Raw genomic sequence first — 20,236 nt, 5'->3', positions numbered from 1 at the left:
TCTCTTACTCTGGCCACCACCTCAGCAAGTTCTGCACACAGTTTGTCCAGCTCCATGTAGATATCATCTGACGGCACTTTACTTTGGCCATCATGCATAGCCCTCTTTTCCTGTATCAGAGATTCTCTGATGCTGAGATATAGAATGCCTACAGGAATCTGCTCAATACTCGGGCATGTGCAACCTGGAAGTACTGAACAAGCACTCATGACTAAAGTGGAGGCCATTACAGTGAAGGAGGAAATCTGTGACTTGTCCTGTGGATGTCAGCCAGCCTCTCCCCTCAGCCACAACAGTGCTAAATGCAATGAGCTTGTGCAGAGGCACTTTAGTGACAAGGATGGAGGCTACACATGGTACCAACAGCATGGGATTTCTCTCATCAAGGCCAACTTAATTATTGCCACTACTGAATGTCTAACCTTCCAGCAGCAGAGATGTCAAGACTCAATAAGGCCCCTCCCCTCAAAGTGAGACATGTTGAGTATCTTGAGAAAACAATCCTGGAAGAGAGAACAATCCAACCTCAGTGCCTCTGCCAGCTGGTAAGATTTGCGGATAGTATGGTGTTTGCACAACACTGCCTCAGGCAAAATGTTCCATTTCATAGCAAATGAGATGAGTCAGTGGACATATGGGATCCACTGGTATTACTATGTACTTAATCACCCAGAAGAAGCCAGACTAAGAAAACGGTGTGGTATGAATAATTTAGCTAAGAAGACAACAAACTTCAGGATTGAGACTCTCCACAATGCAATATATGCACTAAACTAAAAGCACATAGATCAGCGGTTCTCAACCTGTGAGTCGAGACCCCTTTGGGGGTCGAACCACCCTTTCACAGGGGTCGCCTAAGACCATCAGAAAACACATATATAATTATATATTGTCTTTGTGATTAATTACTATGCTTTAATTATGTTCAATTTGTAACAATGAAAATACAACCTGCATATCACATATTTGCATAATTATTCATAACAGTAGCAAAATTATAGTTATGAAGTAGCAATGAAAATAATTTTATGGTTGGGGGTCACCACAACATGAGGAACTGTATTAAAGGGTCGCAGCATTAGGAAGGTTGAGAACTACCGGGATAGATGATGCCATGGCCCCAGTAACTAGAACATATAGGAACCAAGGAATTAATGTCGGATTGGTCCCTCTCTCCATGATTCCCCTTGATCTATTTGTGGTTCCCATCCCTGCAACATTAGGCTTTGCTGGATTAAGCTGGAGTAGGCTCTGCTAGGTTCCTGGGAAGGATGGGGACAATGATGATGCACGAGTATAGGATTCCATTTAACCTGAAAGGACTAATAAAACCATCTGAAGGAGACTTTCTAATGGATTTGACAAAACAAAGGCACAGACATATGGGAGGGAAGCAAGGGATGAACTGTAACATTCATATCTTTTGACCCTACCCCTTACCTCAGCCACAAGCTCAGTCATCACTCTTTTAGATTTACATAAGCTTTGTGCAAGTGTCTTGCTTCAGCCTGTACTTCATAACTCTAACTTCCTGTGTGGGGCTCCTCTGATCCTGTGATGTGGAACACCTGCAAGAACACAACACACACGCATGAGCAAAGCAGGAGTGCGAGGAAATTATACCAGTGATCCACCATTGGCCAATGAAAGGTTGTTCCCATCATCTATGCTGTGTAACCAACCACCCAAAGCCTAATGGTATAAAATGACAACTATTTTGTTCTACTCACAAATTCTATGAGACAGAAATCCATACAGGGCACAGTAGGGATGGCTTGTCTCTGCTCCATGATGCCTGGGGTCTCACCTGGAAAAACACAGGTGGCAAGGAGTGACTCCAATGAATGGGGAATCACCCAGAACAGTGCTGTCCATTATAAATAATATGCAGTCATATATGTAACTTTAAATTTCCCATAACCGCATTAAAAAAGTAAAAAGAAACAGATAAAATCAATTTTAATAATATATTTTCTCTAACACTATATATCCAAAATATTATTATTTTTGTATGTATTCAATATAAAAAAGGAGACATGTTAACAACTTTTTTGCGGGGGGTGGGGAGAGTACTAAATCTTTGAAACCCAGGATGTAGTTTGTGCCTTCAGAACATCGTAATTTAGATTAGCCCCATTAATTTCTTTTCAATTTTAAGTATACTATTTATTTTGAATTAATTGCAGATGCACATTCATTGTAAGAAATAAAAATAGACATGACACCGAGAGCACAAACAACTGAAACAAAAATAAACACATGAGACTACATCAAACTTAAACCTTTTGTACATCAAAAGACACAGTGAACAGAGTGACAAGGCAACCAGTGGAATGGGGAAAATTTAGAAATCATATATCTGGTCATTTTCTTGGGGGGGGTGTCTGTTTTCTGTTATTAATATTTGGTGATTTCTATTGTTCTGTTTCTATTTTCTCTGTACCCACCCATTGAACATTTTATTTTGGTTATGGTATTTCTGGTTCTATGATTTCCATTTAGTTCTTCTTTATATCTCCTACTTCTCACTTTCTATTTCTTTACTGAGGCTTTCTATTTCTTTCATTTGTTTCAAGAGTTAGACTAGCCCCATTTAAAGTGCTCAGTAACCTCATGTGACCGGTAGTTGTTGCATCAAGCAGCACTACAGTTCTAGAGGCTTCCTACTCCTCTGCCTGGAACATAGGCTAGGATGACCTAAAGGCTATGCTCATGTGGGACAGTCTATCAGAACACCTGCATGTGGTTTGGGCTTCCTCACAGCATGGCAGTCTCAAGCTAGTCAGTCTTCTTACATGGTAGCTAGAGTTCCAAGAGTGAGTGAGTATTCCAGTGATGAAGGTTGAAGCTCCATGGGTTTCCCAACCTAGCTTCAGTGGTCACATGATTGAACAATAGTCACTAGTTCTCTCTGTGTCAAAAGAAAATATAGACCCCACTGCTTGATGAGAATGGAGGAGGTCGAAGTTTCCACATTTTCTAAATACCATAGAGATGAAAACCAAGAGATAAATGCTTCCCCTTTCTTTCCCCAGGCAAAATATTCTGAGATGCATTCATAAGGCTCTTCAAAAATCTCAATAGAATCAAGCACTAATCCCCACAACTGGCTGAGTTCCTCACTCCTGCTCCTAGGAATACTTCCCAATTTACCTAGTGCTCATGCTCTGCTTTCAGGGGAACCTAGACTAAGACCCTAACATATGCTAGTCACCAGGGAAACCACAGTAAACAAAGTCGCAAAAATCCCTGCAATCATGGAGTTATGTTCTAGAAGATACAAATATTAAAAGATTTTGAAGTAAAACATGTAGTATGTTAAGTACACAGGAGAAAAATAAAGAAACTTGGGCAGGGGGAGATTATAATTTTAGAGGTCCCATAAAGACTTAATGAAAAGATAACTATAGAGGAGGTTAGGGATAAAGTAATACAGATATTTGAGGGAAGAGTGGTCCAAGCAGAGGGAACAGAAATCTGGGTCAGCCTGCATAACTGAAGCAGAGTGAGTGAGGGGGAGTAGTCGGGCATGAAAACAGAGAGCCAACAGGGGCCAGATCACATAGGAGCTTATAATAGAGAGCAAACAGGGATCAGATCACACAGGGGCTTATAATTCAGTATAAGAATCGGGCTTTACACTGAGTGGAATCAAAAAGCCATTGGAGGTCCAGCCAATGTGGCTCAGTGGCTGAGTGTTGACCTATGAAACAGGAGGTCCTGGTTCGATTCCATGTCAGGGCACATGCCTGGGGTTCAGGCTCAATCCTGGGGGCCTGCAGGAGGTTGCCAATCAATTATTCTCTCTCATTATTGATGTTTCAATCTCTCTCTCTCTCCCTTTCCCTTCCTCTCTGAAATCAATAAAAATACATATTTTTTTAAAAAGCCATTGGAGGGTTGTAACTGGTTTGGGTCAGTGGATAGAGAGTCGGCCTGTGGACTGAAAGGTCCCAGATTCGATTCCTGTCAAGGGCATGTACCTTGGTTGCGGGCACATCCCCCGAAGGAGGTGTGTAGGAGGCAGCTGATCCATGTTTCTCTCTCATCGATGTTTCTAACTCTCTATCTCTCTCCCTTACTCTCTGTAATAACTCAATAAAATATATTTAAAGAAAAGCCATTGGAGGGTTTCAAACAGGATTGAATTGATCTAACTTCTTTTTTAATAAACTCCCTGTGGTTGCAATGTGCAGAATGAACTTAAGAGGGGCAAAAACAGAATCTTAGTGAGAGGCAAGGATGGCTTTGACCAGGTGGAGAGTGGAGGTGGTAAGAAATAATAAGATGCTGGACACATTTTTCAAAAGAAAAGCCAACATATTTGGTAATGGATTGGATGTGGGATGTGAAACAAAGAGAGGAGTCCAGGGTCCAGATTCTATGTGAGGAGTCACACAACCATGTTTACACATTAGAGCATTCCTTCTACTGATCATCCCTGATAATAGGCTCTTTGTGCACTTGAAAGTAGTTAATTCCTGAGGGGAAAACTCTGATTTAGAAGATTAATTAAATCTAAGGAAGGATCTTTAATAAAATACGGTCACTCTTGTTGACTGTAAACAAAAAGTCAACTACATATTCTTTCTGCAATAAAAGTTGGGAAAAAGTAAAGATTGCACTCTAGTATATACTTACATGACCTTTACAAAGAGCAAGTAAGAAGAAAGTAGTTCCTTTACCGAAAGGAAGGGGAAGTTATGGGGGAGAGGCTGTTTTAACCAAAGAGCTCAGTAAATTGTTAACATTCTGCCTATAGGACTTTCATGATCCGCATAGGATGTGAGAGCTCCTCTCACATGGTCTCAATTCCTGTCTTGGCTAAGGTCCTTGTCACCAATTTTGATACTCTTACCTATATCCATTGGGCAGTAGGGAAAGCCCCAGATCATTGTTTCCTCAACTTCCGATTGCATCCCTGGCTTGTTCCCTTTTTTAGAAATATCTGTTGTTGATGGTATAGCCAAAGAATAGCATTCTTCTGTCCTGTGACTTCCTGATCCTCCTCTTATAAATACAAGGGCGGAGCTGGGTCCAGGTAATCAGGGAGCAAAGAGCCCAGGATCCTTAGGCCAGCACTGTCTGCACACTGGGGAGATGAAGGTCTCTGCAGCTGCTTTCTCCTTCCTCATCCTTGCTGCTACCCTTGGATCCCCTGCCCATGGATCCCTGGCCCAGGAATCCTGGGATGATGGTGAGTTCCATGAGCCTTCTCACTGGGGACCAACTGAACGGTAACTTGCAGTTAGGAAGGACACAGAGGGATACTCTCCTGCAACATAGAGGTGAATCTGGCACTTGTTTAAAAGCAGTAGCAGTAGCAGTATAGACCTTTTTCTGCAGCTTTTGTCCTTGGGAAAAACCACATAGAGAAGATTGGTTCCATTTGGGGAAACAATTCTCTCCCTTTTCATGGCCAGAATTATTTGATACTTTCTCTTAGCTGATATAGGACTATATGTAGAAGATCAAAAGAACTGTACTAAAATTATAAATCTGGAGAAAGAAGCATAGAACCCTACGTTAGAACCATTATATACCATGTTGAGTAAAACTATCATTTTGAAGAAGAAATGGGACAATCTGGACAAGTGACTCACCTAAGTCCACCTCATGATTCTATATTTAAAAACTAGTATCTAGCACTGACTATGTACAAGCAGGCACTGCTCTAATTGTATTATAGATATTATTACATTGAATCATCTTTAAGATCCTGGCATCAGGATTTTAGAGATGCTTAGGTGGGGCATGGCCAAACAAAGGTTGGAAACCACTGGTCTAGATGTATTTTGGAATGCAGAATCTTTCAGGTTTTACAAAGGTAATATAGCCCTGGTTGGTGTTCTCAATGGTCACAGCATCGGCCCTTGGACAGAAGGGTCACGGGTTCGATTCCCAGTCTAGGGGATGGAGTTAGACTGAGAAATGGGGTAAGTAGAGATACTTAGACACTGCTGTCTCCCACGGACTTCTCTTTCCTTCTTGTCTGTTCCTCCCAAATAGAACCAAGCATGGTGATACATCAGTTGGATCCCCTATCGGACTCTCTAGGTAAATGAGCCTGGCCAGTCTAAGTCAGCAGTTGGGCATTGACCCAGAAACCATTAGGTCACTGGTTCAATTCTGCATCAGGGCAAATGCCCAGGTTGCGGAATCAATCTCCAGTAGTGCCTGTGCAGACTCTCTTTCATCAGAGTTTCTTTCTCTCTATCCCTCTTCCTTTCTCTCTTTCTAAAAATCAATGAAAACACTTATGTGTTGTTTTTAAAAAGGTAAATGTTTAGTTGTGGCATATATTTAAAAGCGGCTGGTGGGTACAGATCTGCTCAGTGGCTTCATTCACCTTGTTTAGAGGACATGGGGAAAGAGAAAGGGTGCTGAGGATGGTGAACATCTACAGGGAAGATCAGATTGGGCCATGGGTCCCTCCTCCATAGATGACCTCTGTTCTTCCTGCCTGTCCTGGAGAAGGCTCACCTACCAGAGAGGGTCCTCTCTGATGCCCCCTGCACGCATCGAACCCTTCCACTTCTGGGAGAAATGGTCCTGGCCCTGTTGTGTCCTTGGCCTGGGTGCCTCAGACACAACTCAACCCGGGGAAGTGTGAAGCAAGGAGATGCCAGCAAATGCTGTAGAGGAGGAAAACATGCCCTTTGAGCCCTGTGCCTTCTCACCCTCCCCAGTACTTTGGAGGGAAGGAGGAACGGAAATAGTCTTTTCCAAAGACTGCCTTTTCTCTTACTACAGGCTTTCACCATCCTCCTCACTGCTGCCCGTCCTATACACCACGAAAAATCCGATGCAGATCCATGGAAAGTTACTTTGTAATGACCAGAGGGTGCTCCCAGCCTGCTGTCATGTAAGTGCCAAGCATACCAGCCATATCCTGCTACTATTAAATAAGCTCCAAATGTATATTAGATACTCTTATTATTTATATGGAGCAAGGTCAAGGGAGGCTGTGTCCTCATTCTTATCCTGATCCTGCAGAGCATCAGACATGAGATGTTCCCATTGAAGATGGAAGCTAGGAAAGGAAGGAGAGAGCAGGAGCAGGTCTGCACCAGGAAACTCCCATGAGTCACTAAGGAAGTCTCACGGGCTGAGGGAGCGTCTCAGAGAGGAGACACCCTGAGTGCCTGCAGCAGAGAAAGGAACAAGCTGGGCTGAGTGGAGGATCTGAAGGGCCGGGAAGATGGGGCTCCCCATCTCTATTTGCAGAACCCTCCTCAATGTGTAACCTTTCTCCTCCTTGTTCCCCAGCTTCACCACCAAAAGGGGGCAGCGTGTCTGTGCCAACCCCAATAATGCAGACGTTCAGGATTGTGTAACGAAGCTGAAGCAGGATCAGGCTCTGGAGGAACCTGAGCAGGATTCATTTGAGCTACTGAGCAAATTGTTGACTGTTAAGAAGGGATACTAGGTCCCAGCCACCCATCTCCATTCTCTCTTTCCTCACCTCCTGGAAGCTTCTTGGCCTGAATTATTTTTTCAAAAGCAAGAATTACTATTCTATTCTGGTTATAAAAGCTGTGTATTAATAAAACGTATCCAGCCCTAGCTGGTTTGGCTCAGTGGATAGAGCATCGGCCTGTGGACTGAAGGGTTCCGGGTTCTATTCCAGTCAAGAGCACATGCCCAGGTTGTGGGCTTGATCACCAGTGCGGGATGTGCAGGAGGCAGCCAATCAATGATTCTTTCTCATCATTAATGTTTCTATCTCTCTCTCCCTCTCCCTTACACTCTGAAATCAATAAAAATATATTAAAATAAATATATATATAAAAAAATAAAACGTATCCAATTTAATGTCACTTGACCTTTGAGAGGAAAACGCAATGCAAGAATTGCTGAACTTTGGATTTGTGTTTTTCAAAATGAGACATCAGATTATCATTTTTTAAGAAGTTACAAACATGATCAGCCCTGACCAGCGTGGCTCAATGGTTAGAATGTAGGCCCTCACACCAAAGGGTCTTAGTTTTAACTTCCAGTCAACAGCAGTACCTGTTTTGCAGGTTTGATTCTGACCCTGATGGGGTGCATGTGGGTGTCAATGAGTCGATGCATCTCTCTCATATTGATGTCTGTCTGTCTCTCTCTCTCTGTCTCTCTCTCATCTCTCTTCCCTCCCCACCTCCTTTCCACTGTCAATGGGAAAAAATAGCGAGTAAGAATTTAAAAAATAAATAAAAATTTTAAAAAACATGACTCATTCAGCCGAACCGGTTTGGCTCAGTGGATAGAGTGTCGGCCTGCGGACTCAAGGGTCCCAGGTTCGATTCCGGTCAAGGGCATCTACCTTGGTTGCGGGCACATCCCTACTGGGGGGTGTGCAGGAGGCAGCTGGTCAATCTCTCTCATCTATGTTTCTAACTCTCTATCCCTCTCCCTTATTCTCTGTAAAAAATCAATAAAATATATATTTTTTAAAAACATGTCTCATTCAAATTTGACAGATCGCATATATGTCAAAGATGTACTTAACCTATTATTTAGGGAACCATAAAACTGATTCTATTATCATCTGAGGAACAGAGATTTATACAGTTAGTTGGGGGTGGCATTCTGAAATTTGGTTAACTTGGAGAAAAATAAAGTAATATTCAATATTGCAATATAACTGTAACTTTTGCAATTATCTTTTCTACCGAAAAACACACACACATTTGCACCTGTGCTGGACAAAAATCTAGCAGTTAACATGTAAGTGCACAAAGTTTGTGGCCTAATCAATAGTATATAAAGCATCAATCAAAAGTTCATTCCCGGCAGCGCTCCCACACCCGGCAGCGACGGCGCGATGCCCTTTGATTTCAGGAGGTCTTGTCTGTGAATCTCACTGCTGGTGGCTCTCTGGGGGACTCACCTGCACATCTCAGGTGACCTCTTGGCTGGGAAAGACTCTGGTTGCTTAAAGATGATGCTCTCTGCTTGAGATTGCAGAGCCAGGCACTGGGGACCCTGATGCAGAAGACCCGTTTCTATGCTTGAGGAGTTCACGGCTTCAAGGGGAAGACACCAATAGTATTAATGAGCCTGAGTGGGCTGCGCTGTTCATCCAGTGATTGTGGTCCACACATGTTAATGATACACACCATGGGCCAGATGATGACAGAGCAGCTCAGGGTTCCTCTACCAGCCTGGGACTGATGGTGGTGGCTTCTCAGAGCAAAGGATGTGCAAGATGAGTTCTAAAGACCAGGGGCTTCTCACCTACTCTCCCAGTCCAGCTGTATCAGCTTCCTTGCTATTCCAGGAACCTGCCAAACATGCTCCCTGCCCCAGGACCTTTGCACTCGCTATCCTTTCTGCCTAGCATGCTCTTCCCTGGATGTCCATGTGGCTGCCTGTCTCATGGAACTCTGATCTCTGTTTGCATGTCACCTTGTCAGATAAGCCTTCTCTGACCCCCTCGACCCCATCTAAAGCAGCACCCACATTCCAGTCTGTCTCCTTAGCCTGCTTTATTTGTCTTCATGGCACTTGTCAGCAATGACATATGTTAGTTCATTTGTTGTTTGTCTCCCTCACTGGGCTGTAAGCTGGGCGAAGGCAGGGAGCTTCGTGTCTGACTACCATTGTATTCCTCGCACCTAGAGCAGTGCTTGGTCCCCAGTATGCACTCAGAAATGACAGAAAGAATGGATGAGGAGACAACCAAGATGGCAGCATAGGTAAACACCTGAACTTGCTGCCATGCACAACCACATTAAAACTACTACAACTAAAACACAAAACAAATATCATCCAGAACCACGGGAAGGCTGGCTGAGTAGAAATTCTGAAACTAGAAGGAAAGAGAAAAGCACACTGAGTCGGGTAGGAGGTGCAGAAGTGTGGAAGTGCAGAGGTACGGAGGTGCATGAAAGAAGCTGGCAGCTGGGTACGCTGTTGTCTTTTTCAATCAGGAGGGAGATACAAGCTCCTGATTGCTCTGAAATCCAGTTCCGAGCAAGAATTTGGGCACCCAGACTCATACGGAGAGAAACTGTACTGTCTGGCATCGGGCTGGAACGTGAGGGCAGCTTTCTCGCAGAGGTGCCTGCAGCGTTCATTGTTCCTGCACGGGGCCATGGGACACAGACCCCAGGACCTCTCGGAGGCAAAGCAGACTAGCAGCCATTGCAGTTTGCTCCACCCTGGTGATTCTCTGAGAACTCGCCCCACCCAATTTACAACCCTACCCAAGCTGTGCGCAGAGGCTTTTGCATACTAATGGTCTGACCTTTCTCCACCTAAAAACCTGTTAAACTGTAGCTGGGTCAGAGAACCCCAGAGCTTCTAATACTGCCAAACCAGTATTATATGAAATGCTGAAGGGTATTCTTTAAGAAGAGGAAGAAGAAGAAAAAGGTAAGGATAAAAATTATGAACAACAAAGTGACAATAAATACATATCTATCAACAAGTGAATCTAAAAATCAAGTGAATAAAAAATCTGATGAACAGAATAAACTGGTGAATAGAATAGAATCAGGGCCATAGAAAGGGAGTGGACTGACAATTCTCAGGAGGAAGGGAGTGTAGTGGGTGCCGGAAGAGTCTGGCCAAAAATCGTACACCTATGGATGAGGACAGTGGGGGAGGGGGGTAAAGGGAGAGGGTGGAGTGGGAACTGGGTGGAGGGGAGATATTGGGGGAAAAAGAAGAAAAACTGTAACAATCTGAACAATAAAGATTTATTTTTTAAAAAAGACTCAGGAAGTACACAAAACACACTTACAAAATGTTTTCTACATTGGGGAAGTCAAGAAATGGCAGTAAGTATATTGTGAAATCAGACATTTGTTCCTTCATTTTTTCTTTCACTGAACAAGCAAGCATTCAGTGCTGTGTCAGACACTTCTGTATACCACTTCCATTCTTTCACCCCATCTCTTACTCTGGCCACCACCTCAGCAAGTTCTGCACACAGTTTGTCCAGCTCCATGTAGATATCATCTGACGGCACTTTACTTTGGCCATCATGCATAGCCCTCTTTTCCTGTATCAGAGATTCTCTGATGCTGAGATATAGAATGCCTACAGGAATCTGCTCCATACTCGGGCATGTACAACCTGGAAGTACTGAACAAGCACTCATGACTAAAGTGGAGGGCATTACAGCGAAGGAGGAAATCTGTGACTTGTCCTGTGGATGTCAGCCAGCCTCTCCCCTCAGCCACAACAGTGCTAAATGCAATGAGCTTGTGCAGAGGCACTTTAGTGACAAGGATGGAGGCTACACATGGTACCAACAGTATGGGATTTCTCTCATCAAGGCCAACTTAACTATTGCCACTACTGAATGTCTAACCTTCCAGCAGCAGGAATATCAACTCTCAATATGGCTCCTACCCTCAAGGAGAGACATGTTGAGTATTTTGAGAAAACAATCCTGGAAGAGAGAACAATCCAACCTCAGTGCCTCTGCCAGCTGGTAAGATTTGCGGATAGTATGGTGTTTGCACAACACTGCCTCAGGCAAAATGTTCCATTTCATAGCAAATGAGATGAGTCAGTGGACATATGGGATCCACTGGTATTACTATGTACTTAATCACCCAGAAGAAGCCAGACTAAGAAAACGGTGTGGTATGAATAATTTAGCTAAGAAGACAACAAACTTCAGGATTGAGACTCTCCACAATGCAATATATGCACTAAACTAAAAGCACATAGATCAGCGGTTCTCAACCTGTGAGTCGAGACCCCTTTGGGGGTCGAACCACCCTTTCACAGGGGTCGCCTAAGACCATCAGAAAACACATATATAATTATATATTGTCTTTGTGATTAATTACTATGCTTTAATTATGTTCAATTTGTAACAATGAAAATACAACCTGCATATCACATATTTGCATAATTATTCATAACAGTAGTAAAATTATAGTTATGAAGTAGCAACGAAAACAATTTTATGGTTGGGGTCACCACAACATCAGGAACTGTATTAAAGGGTCGCGGCATTAGGAAGGTTGAGAACTACCGGGATAGATGATACCATGTCCCCAGTAACTAGAACATATAGGAACCAAGGAATTAATGTCGGATTGGTCCCTCTCTCCATGATTCCCCTTGATCTATTTGTGGATCCCATCCCTGCAACATTAGGCTTTGCTGGATTAAGCTGGAGTAGGCTCTGCTAGGTTCCTGGGAAGGATGGGGACAATGATGATGCACTAGTATAGGGTTCCATTTAACTTGAAAGAACTAATAAAACCATCTGAAGGAGACTTTCTAATGGATTTGACAAAACAAAGGCACAAACATATGGGAGGGAAGCAAGGGATGGACTGTATCATTCATATCTTTTGACCCTACCCCTTACCTCAGCCACAAGCTCAGTCATCACTCTTTTAGATTTACATAAGCTTCCTGCAGGTGTCTTGCTTCAGCCTGTCCTTCATAACCCTAACTTCCTCCGTGGGGCTCCTCTGATCCTGTGATGTGGAACACCTGCAAGAACACAACACACACATGCATGAGCAAAGAAAAATTGCCAGGAAATTATATCTGTGACCCACCATTGGACAAGGATGGGTTGCTCCCATCATCTATTGCTGTGTAACCAATCACCCAAACCTTAATGGTATAAAATAACAACTATTTTGTTCTACTCACAAATTCTATGAGACAGAAATCCATACAGGGCACAGTAGGGATGGCTTGTCTCTGCTCCATGATGCCTGGGGTCTCACTGGGGAAAACACAGGTGGCAAGGAGTAACTCCAACAGATGGGGAATCACCCAGAACAGTGCTGTCCAATATAAATAATATGCAGTCATATATGTAACTTTAAATTTCCTCATAACCACATTAAAAAAGTAAAAAGAAACAGATAAAATCAATTTTAATAATATATTTTCTCTAACACAATATATCCTAAATATTATCATTTCTGCATGTATTCAATATAAAAAAGGAGACATGTTAACAACTTTTTGGGGGGGTGGGGTGAGTACTAAATCTTTGAAACCCAGGATATAGTTTGTGCCTTTGGAACATCTTAATTTAGATTAGCCCCATTTATTTCTTTTCTATTTTAAGTATACTTTTTATTTTGAATTAATTGTAGATGCACATTCATTGTAAGAAATAAAAATAGACATGACATCCAGAGCACAAATAACTGGAGCAAAAATAAACACATGTGACTATAGCAAACTTAAAACTTTTGTACATCAAAAGACACAGTCAACACAGTGACAAGGCAACCAGTGAATGCGGATATTTTACACATCATATATCTGGTCATTTTTTGGGGGGGGGTGTCTATTTTCTGTTATTCATATTGGGTGATTTTTATTGTTCTGTTTCTATTTTCTCTGTACCCACCCATTGAACATTTTATTTTGGTTATGGTATTTTCCAGTTCTACGATTTCCATTTAGTTCTTCTTTATATCTTTTACTTCTTACTTTCTATTTCTATACTGAGGCTTTCTATTTTTTTCATTTGTTTCAAGAGTTAGACTAGCCCCATTTAAAGTGCTCAGTAACCTCCTGTGACCGGTAGTTGTTGTAGCAAGCAGTACTACAGTTCTAGAGGCTTCCTACTCCTCTGCCTGGAACATAGGCTAGGATGACTTAAAGGCTACGCTCATGTGGGACAGTCTATCAGAACACCTGCATGTGGTTTGGGCTTCCTCACAGTATGGCAGTCTCAAGCTAGTCAGTCTTCTTACATGGTAGCTAGAGTTCCAAGAGTGAGTGAGTATTCCAGTGATGAAGGTTGAAGCTCCATGGCTTTTCCCAACCTAGCTTCAGTGGTCACATGATTGAACAATAGTCACTAGTTCTCTCTGTGTCAAAAGAAAATATAGACCCCACTGCTTGATGAGAAGGGAGGGGGTCGAAGTTTCCACATTTTCTGAATACCATAGAGATGAAAATCAAGAGATAAATGTTTCCCCTTTCTTTCCCCAGGCAAAATATTCTGAGATGCATTCATAAGGCTCTTCAAAAATCTCAATAGAATCAAGCACTAATCCCCACAACTGGCTGAGTTCCTCACTCCCGCTCCTAGGAATACTTCCCAATTTACCTAGTGCTCATGCTCTGCTTTCAGGGGAACCTAGACTAAGACCCTAACATATGCTAGTCACCAGGGAAACCACAGTAAACAAAGACGCAAAAATCCCTGCAATCATGGAGTTATGTTCTAGAAGATACAAATATTAAAAGATTTTGAAGTAACTGGTTTGGCTCAGTGGATAGAGCGTCGGCCTGCAGACTCAAGGGTCCGAGGTTCGATTCCAGTCAAGGGCATGTACCTCGGTTGCGGGCACATCCCCAGTAGGGAGTGTGTAGGAGGCACCTGATCGATGTTTCTCTCTCATCGATGTTTTAACTCTCTGTCCCTCTCCCTTCCTCTCTGTAAAAAATTAATAAAATATATATTTTAAAATAAAATAAAATAAAATAGAAGATTTTGAAGTAAAACATGTAGTATGTTAAGTACACAGGAGAAAAATAAAGAAATTTGGGCAGGGGGAGATTATAATTTTAGAGGTCCCAGAAAGATTTAATAAAAAGATAACTTTAGAGGAGGTTAGGGATAAAGTAATACAGATATTTGATGGAAGAGTGGTCAAGCAGAGGGAACAGAAATCTGGGTCAGCCTGCATAACTGAAGCAGAGTGAGTGAGGGGGAGTAGTAGGACATGAAAACAGAGAGCCAACAGGGGCCAGACCACATAGGAGCTTATAATAGAGAGCAAACAGGGATCAGATCACACAGGGGCTTATAATTCAGTATAAGAATCGGGCTTTACACTGAGTGGAATTAAAAAGCCATTGGAGGTCCACCCAATGTGGCTCAGTGGCTGAGTGTTGACCTATGAACCAGGAGGTCATGGTTAGATTCCCTGTAAGGGTATAAACCTGGGTTTCATGTTCAATTCCGGAGGGGAGGAGGCGTGCAGGAGGCAGCCAATCAATTATTCTCTCTCATCATTGATGGTTCTATCTCTCTCCCCTTGCCTTCTTCTCTGAAATCAATAAAAATACATATTTTTTAAAAAGCCATTGAAGGGTTTCAAACAGGATTGAATTGATCTAACTTCCTTTTTAACAAAGTCACTATGGCTGCAACGTGCAGAATGAACTAAAGAGGGGCAAGGACAGAATCTCAGTGAGAGACAAGGATGGCTTGGACCAGGTGGAGAGAGGAGAGGAGGTAAGGAATAAGATGCTGGACATATTTCCCAAAGAAAAACCAACATATTTGTTAATGGATTGGATGTGGGATATGAAACAAAGAGAGGAGTTCAGGGTAAATATTCTAGGTGAGGAGTCACTCAACCAGGTTTACACATTAGAGCAGCGGTTCTCAACCTATGGGTCACGACCCCTTTGGGGGTCGAACGACCCTTTCACAGAGGTCGCCTAAATACATTCTGCAAATCAGATATTTACATTATGATTCATAACAGTAGCAAAATTACATTTATGAAGTAGCAACAAAAATAATATTATGATTCTTCAGAACATGAGGAACTAACTGCATTAAAGATTCGGGGCATTAGGAAGGTTAAAAAACATTGCATTAGAGCATTCCTTCTAGTGATCACCCCTGATAATAGGCTCTTGGTGCACTTGAACGTAGTTAATTCCTGAGGGAAAAACTCTGATTTAGAAGATTAACCAAATCTCCTAAGGAAGGATCTTTAATAAAATATGGTCACTCCTGTTGACTGTAAACAAAAAGTCAACTAGGTATTCTTTCTGCAAAAAGGAGTTTGGAAAAAGTAAAGGTTGCACTCTAGTATATACATACATGACCTTTACAAAGAGAAAGTAAGGAGTTCCTTTACAGAGAGGAAGGGGAAGTTAAGGGGCGAAGCTGTTTTAACCACAGAGCTCAGTAAATCCTTAACATTCTGCCTATAGGACTTTCATCATCCGCATAGGACTCAGTGATAGTGAACCTTTTGAGCTCGGCGTGTCAGCATTTTGAAAAACCCTAACTTAACTCTGGTGCCGTGTCACATATAGAAATTTTTTTGTATTTGCAACCATTGTAAAACAAAGACTTATACTTTTGATATTTATTTTATATATTTAAATGCCATTTAACAAAGAAAAATCAACCAAAAAAATGAGTTCACATGTCACCTCTGACACCCGTGTCATAGATTCACCATCACTGGCATAGGATGTGATTCCTGTCTTGGCTAAGGTTCTTGTCACCAATTTTGATACTTTTGCCTATATCCACTGGGCAGTAGGGGAAGCCCCAGATCATTGTTCCCTCAACTTCCTATTGCATTCCCTGGCTTGTTCCCTTTTTTAGAAATATCTGTTGTTGATGGTATAGCCAAAGAATAGCATTCTTCTGCCCTGTGACGTCCTGATCCTCCTCTTATAAATACAAAGGCGGAGCTGGGTCCAGGTAATCAGGGAGCAAAGAGCCCAGGATCCTCAGGCCAGCACTGTCTGCACACTGGGGAGATGAAGGTCTCTGCAGCTGCTTTCTCCTTCCTCATCCTTGCTGCTACCCTTGGATCCCCTGCCCATGGATCCCTGGCCCATGAATCCTGGGATGATGGTGAGTTCCATGAGCCTTCTCACTGGGGACCAACTGAACGGTAACTTGCAGTTAGGGAGGACACAGAGGGACACTCTTCTGCAACATAGAGGTGAATCTGGCACTTGTTTAAAAGCAGTAGCAGTAGGTATAGACCTTTTTCTGCAGCTTTTGGTCCTTGGGAAAAACCACATAGAGAAGATTGGTTCCACTTGGGGAAACAATTCTCTCCCTTTTCATGGCCAGAATTATTTGATACTTTCTCTTAGCTGATATAGGACTATATGTAGAAGATCAAAAGAACTGTACTAAAATTATAAATCTGGAGAAAGAAGCATAGAACCCTACGTTAGAACTATTATATACCCTGTAGAGTGAAACTATCATTTTGAAGAAGAAATGAGACAATCTGGACAAGTGACTCACCTAAGTCCACCTCATCATTCTATTTTTAAAAACTAGTATCTAGCACTGTCTATGTACAAGCAGGCACTGCTCTAATTGTCTTATAGATATTAATACATTGAATCATCTTAAAAATTCTGGCATCAGGATTTTAGAGATGCTTAGGTGGGGCATGGCCAAACAAAGGTTGGAAACCACTGGTCTAGATGTATTTTGGAATGCAGAATCTTTCAGGTTTTACAAAGGTAATATAGCCCTGGCTGGTGTTCTCAATGGACACAGCATCAGCCATCGGACAGAAGGGTCACAGGTTCGATTCCCAGTCTAAGGGATGGAGTTAGACTGAGAAATGGGGTAGGTAGAGATACTTAGACACTGCTGCCTCCCACTGACTTCTCTTTCCTTCTTGTCTGTTTCTCCCAAATAGAACCAAGCATGGAGATACATCAGTTGGATCCCAGAGGACCCTCTCCCGGTAAATGAGCCTGGCCAGTCTAAGTCAGCAGTTGGGCATTGACCCAGAAACCATTAGGTCACTGGTTCAATTCTGCATCAGGGCAAATGCCCAGGTTGCGGACTAAATCCCCAGTAGGGGCTATGTGCACCCGTTCTCTCATCAAAGTTTCTATCTCCCTATCCCTCTTCCTTCCTCTCCTTCTAAAAATCAATGAAATTATGTGTTGTTTTTTTTAAAAGAAGGTAAATGTTTAGTTGTGGCATATATTTAAAAGCGGCTGGTGGGTACAGATCTGCTCAGTGGCTTCATTCACCTTGTTTAGAGGACATGGGGAAAGAGAAAGGGTGCTGAGGATGGTGAACATCTACAGGGAAGATCAGATTGGGCCATGGGTCCCTCCTCCATAGATGACCTCTGTTCTTCCTGCCTGTCCTGGAGAAGGCTCACCTACCAGAGAGGGTCCTCTCTGATGCCCCCTGCACGCATCGAACCCTTCCACTTCTGGGAGAAATGGTCCTGGCCCTGTTGTGTCCTTGGCCTGGGTGCCTCAGACACAACTCAACCCGGGGAAGTGTGAAGCAAGGAGATGCCAGCAAATGCTGTAGAGGAGGAAAACATGCCCTTTGAGCCCTGTGCCTTCTCACCCTCCCAGTACTTGGAGGGAAGGAGGAAAGGAAATAGTCTTTTCTAAAGACTGTCTTTTCTCTTACTACAGGCATTCACCGTCCTGCTGACTGCTGCCCGTCCTATACACCACGAAAAATCCGATGCAGATTCATGGAAAGTTACTTTTTAACGACCAGTGGGTGCTCCAAGCCTGCTGTCATGTAAGTGCCAAGCATACCAGCCATATCTTGGGAGGAGGGACCTGATGATGGATGGATGCCCATAAAAGTCACATCCTCTGGATCCTGCAAGGTCAAGGGAGGCTGTGTCCTCATTCTTATCCTGATCCTGCAGAGCATCAGATATGAGATGTTCCCATTGAAGATGGTAGCTAGGAAAGGAAGGAGAGAGCAGGAGCAGGTCTGCACCAGGAAACTCCCATGAGTCACTAAGGAAGTCTCACAGGCTGAGGGAGCGTCTCAGAGAGGAGACACCCTGAGTGCCTGCAGCAGAGAAAGGAACAAGCTGGGCTGAGTGGAGAATCTGAAGGGCCGGGAAGATGGGGCTCCCCATCTCTATTTGCAGAACCCTCCTCAATGTGTAACCTTTCTCCTCCTTGTTCCCCAGCTTCACCACCAAAAGGGGGCAGCGTGTCTGTGCCAACCCTGATAATGCGGATGTTCAGGATTGTGTAACGAACCTGAACAGGACTCAACTCGAGGTACTGAGCAAATTGTTGACTGAAAAGCAGGGATACTAGGTCCCAGCCACCCATCTCCATTCTCTCTTACTTCACCTCCTATTCCCTCTTTTCTCACCTCCTGGGAGCTTCTTGGCCGGAATTATTTTGTCAAAAGCAACAATTACTATTCCGTTCTGGTTATATCCAATTTAACTTCACTTGATCTTTGAGAGGAAAAAGAAATGCAGGAATTGCTGAACTTTGGATTTGTGTTTTTCAAAATGAGACATCAGAGTATCATTTTTTAAGAAGCTAAAAACATGACTTATTCAGCCCAGGCCAGCATGGCTCAATGGTTAGAATGTAGGCCCTCACACCAAAGGGTCTTAGTTTTAACTTCCAGTCAACAGCAGTACCTGTTTTGCAGGTTTGATCCTGACCCTGATGGGGCACATGTGGGAGGCAATGAGTCGATGTATCTCTCTCATATTGATGTTTCTCTCTCTCTCTCTTCTCCTCCTCTCCTCTCTTCTTCTTCTTCTCTCTCTTCTTCTTCTTCTTCTTCTTCTTCTTCCTTCTTCTTCTTCTTCTTCTTCTTCTTCTTCTTCTTCTTCTTCTTCTTCTTCTTCTTCTTCTTTTCTCTCTCTCTCTCTCTCTCTCTCTCTCTCTCTCTCTCTCTCTCTCTCTCTCTTTCTCATCTCTCTTTCCTCCCCACCTCCTTTCCACTGTCAATGGGAAAAAATATTGAGTAAGAATTTAAAAAATAAATAAAAATTTTAAAAACATGTCTCATTCAAATTTGACAGATCGCATATATGTCAAAGATGTACTTAACCTATTAATGAGGGAACCATACTGATTCTATTATCATCTGAGGAACAGAGATTTATACAGTTAGCTGGGGGTGGCATTCTGAAATTTGGTTAACTTAGAGAAAAATAACGTAATATTTAATATTGCAATATAACTGTAACTTTTGCAATTATCTTTTCTACCAAAAAAAAGCCCCACACATTTTCATCAGTGCTGGACAAAAATTTACAAGTTAACATGTAAGTGGTCTGATCAATAGTAAATAATAGTAAATAGAGCATCAATCAAAAGTTCATTCTCTTCACCCCTCACAGATGAAAGGAATCCTGTGGTGGGCCTTTTAGACAATTTCCCAATGTAATTGAAAGGCATGCAGTCATCCTGTTGCCTTATTTCCATTTGGAATATTTTTTCTTAATAGATATACTTCCTAAAAGATGTCGTCTTTAAACTTAAAGGACATTAAGGAAAACATTTCAAGTTGAAGTTAATATTAGTTTTACATCCATACTTTTAAAGCCTATACATTTATATTTACAATTAGTAAATCTTGGTCAACTCTCTCATAAAACTCAGAAGAAAGCACTGAATTCTAAACAACCAGAAAGCTTTTCTATGCGTCTATCATAAAGGCTGCATAGATTAATGGTTTGAAGTAAATAGATTTTGCCCAAGCTTCCTGTTTTATAGGTATTCATCTCAAAAGGCTTGAAAAACCAAGAGGATATGAGGATCAATCTCTAGAAAAACA

General features: G+C 42.5%; 3 protein-coding genes across 8 annotated transcripts in view; 2 read left to right on the top strand and 1 right to left on the bottom strand.

The window, feature by feature from the left end:
• The window catches only part of LOC106694584 (C-C motif chemokine 23-like), a 50,334-nt gene extending 42,768 nt beyond the window's left edge, over positions 1-7,566 (top strand). Inside the window, exons 1-4 of one of the 4 annotated variants that reach the window (XM_014446311.2) lie at positions 4,985-5,197; positions 6,010-6,057; positions 6,754-6,865; positions 7,270-7,566. In XM_014446311.2, the coding sequence (XP_014301797.1) occupies positions 5,101-5,197; positions 6,010-6,057; positions 6,754-6,865; positions 7,270-7,429 (417 nt within the window). In that variant the 5' untranslated portion in view covers positions 4,985-5,100 and the 3' untranslated portion in view covers positions 7,430-7,566. Of the gene's footprint in view, positions 1-4,984; positions 5,198-6,009; positions 6,058-6,753; positions 6,866-7,269 lie in introns of those variants that run through there. The other 3 variants (XM_023745217.1, XM_023745218.1, XM_023745219.1) reach the window with 3 other exon arrangements.
• LOC102425823 (leucine-rich repeat-containing protein 37A-like) overlaps positions 1-20,236 on the bottom strand; it is a 133,887-nt gene that overhangs the window by 107,941 nt on the left and 5,710 nt on the right. Inside the window, exons 2-6 of the mRNA XM_023745212.1 lie at positions 12,616-12,752; positions 12,323-12,450; positions 8,876-9,011; positions 1,731-1,807; positions 1,441-1,568 (exon numbers count right to left, since the gene is read on the bottom strand). The gene's annotated coding sequence lies outside the window, so the exon portion shown is untranslated. The remainder of the gene's footprint in view (positions 1-1,440; positions 1,569-1,730; positions 1,808-8,875; positions 9,012-12,322; positions 12,451-12,615; positions 12,753-20,236) is intronic.
• Positions 16,354-20,236, top strand: part of LOC111823508 (C-C motif chemokine 15-like) — a 70,588-nt gene continuing 66,705 nt past the window's right edge. The window contains exons 1-5 of one of the 3 annotated variants that reach the window (XM_023745215.1): positions 16,357-16,543; positions 17,355-17,402; positions 18,100-18,211; positions 18,618-18,711; positions 19,426-19,567. In XM_023745215.1, coding sequence (XP_023600983.1) covers positions 16,447-16,543; positions 17,355-17,402; positions 18,100-18,211; positions 18,618-18,711; positions 19,426-19,443 — 369 coding nt within the window. In that variant the 5' untranslated portion in view covers positions 16,357-16,446 and the 3' untranslated portion in view covers positions 19,444-19,567. Of the gene's footprint in view, positions 16,544-17,354; positions 17,403-18,099; positions 18,212-18,617; positions 18,712-19,425; positions 19,568-20,236 lie in introns of those variants that run through there. The other 2 variants (XM_023745213.1, XM_023745214.1) reach the window with 2 other exon arrangements.

This window comes from Myotis lucifugus, unplaced genomic scaffold (assembly GCF_000147115.1).
Source record: "Myotis lucifugus unplaced genomic scaffold, Myoluc2.0 scaffold_524, whole genome shotgun sequence".
In the NCBI taxonomy this organism is placed as follows: domain Eukaryota; kingdom Metazoa; phylum Chordata; class Mammalia; order Chiroptera; family Vespertilionidae; genus Myotis; species Myotis lucifugus.
This window is presented reverse-complemented; position numbering and strand designations above follow the sequence as displayed.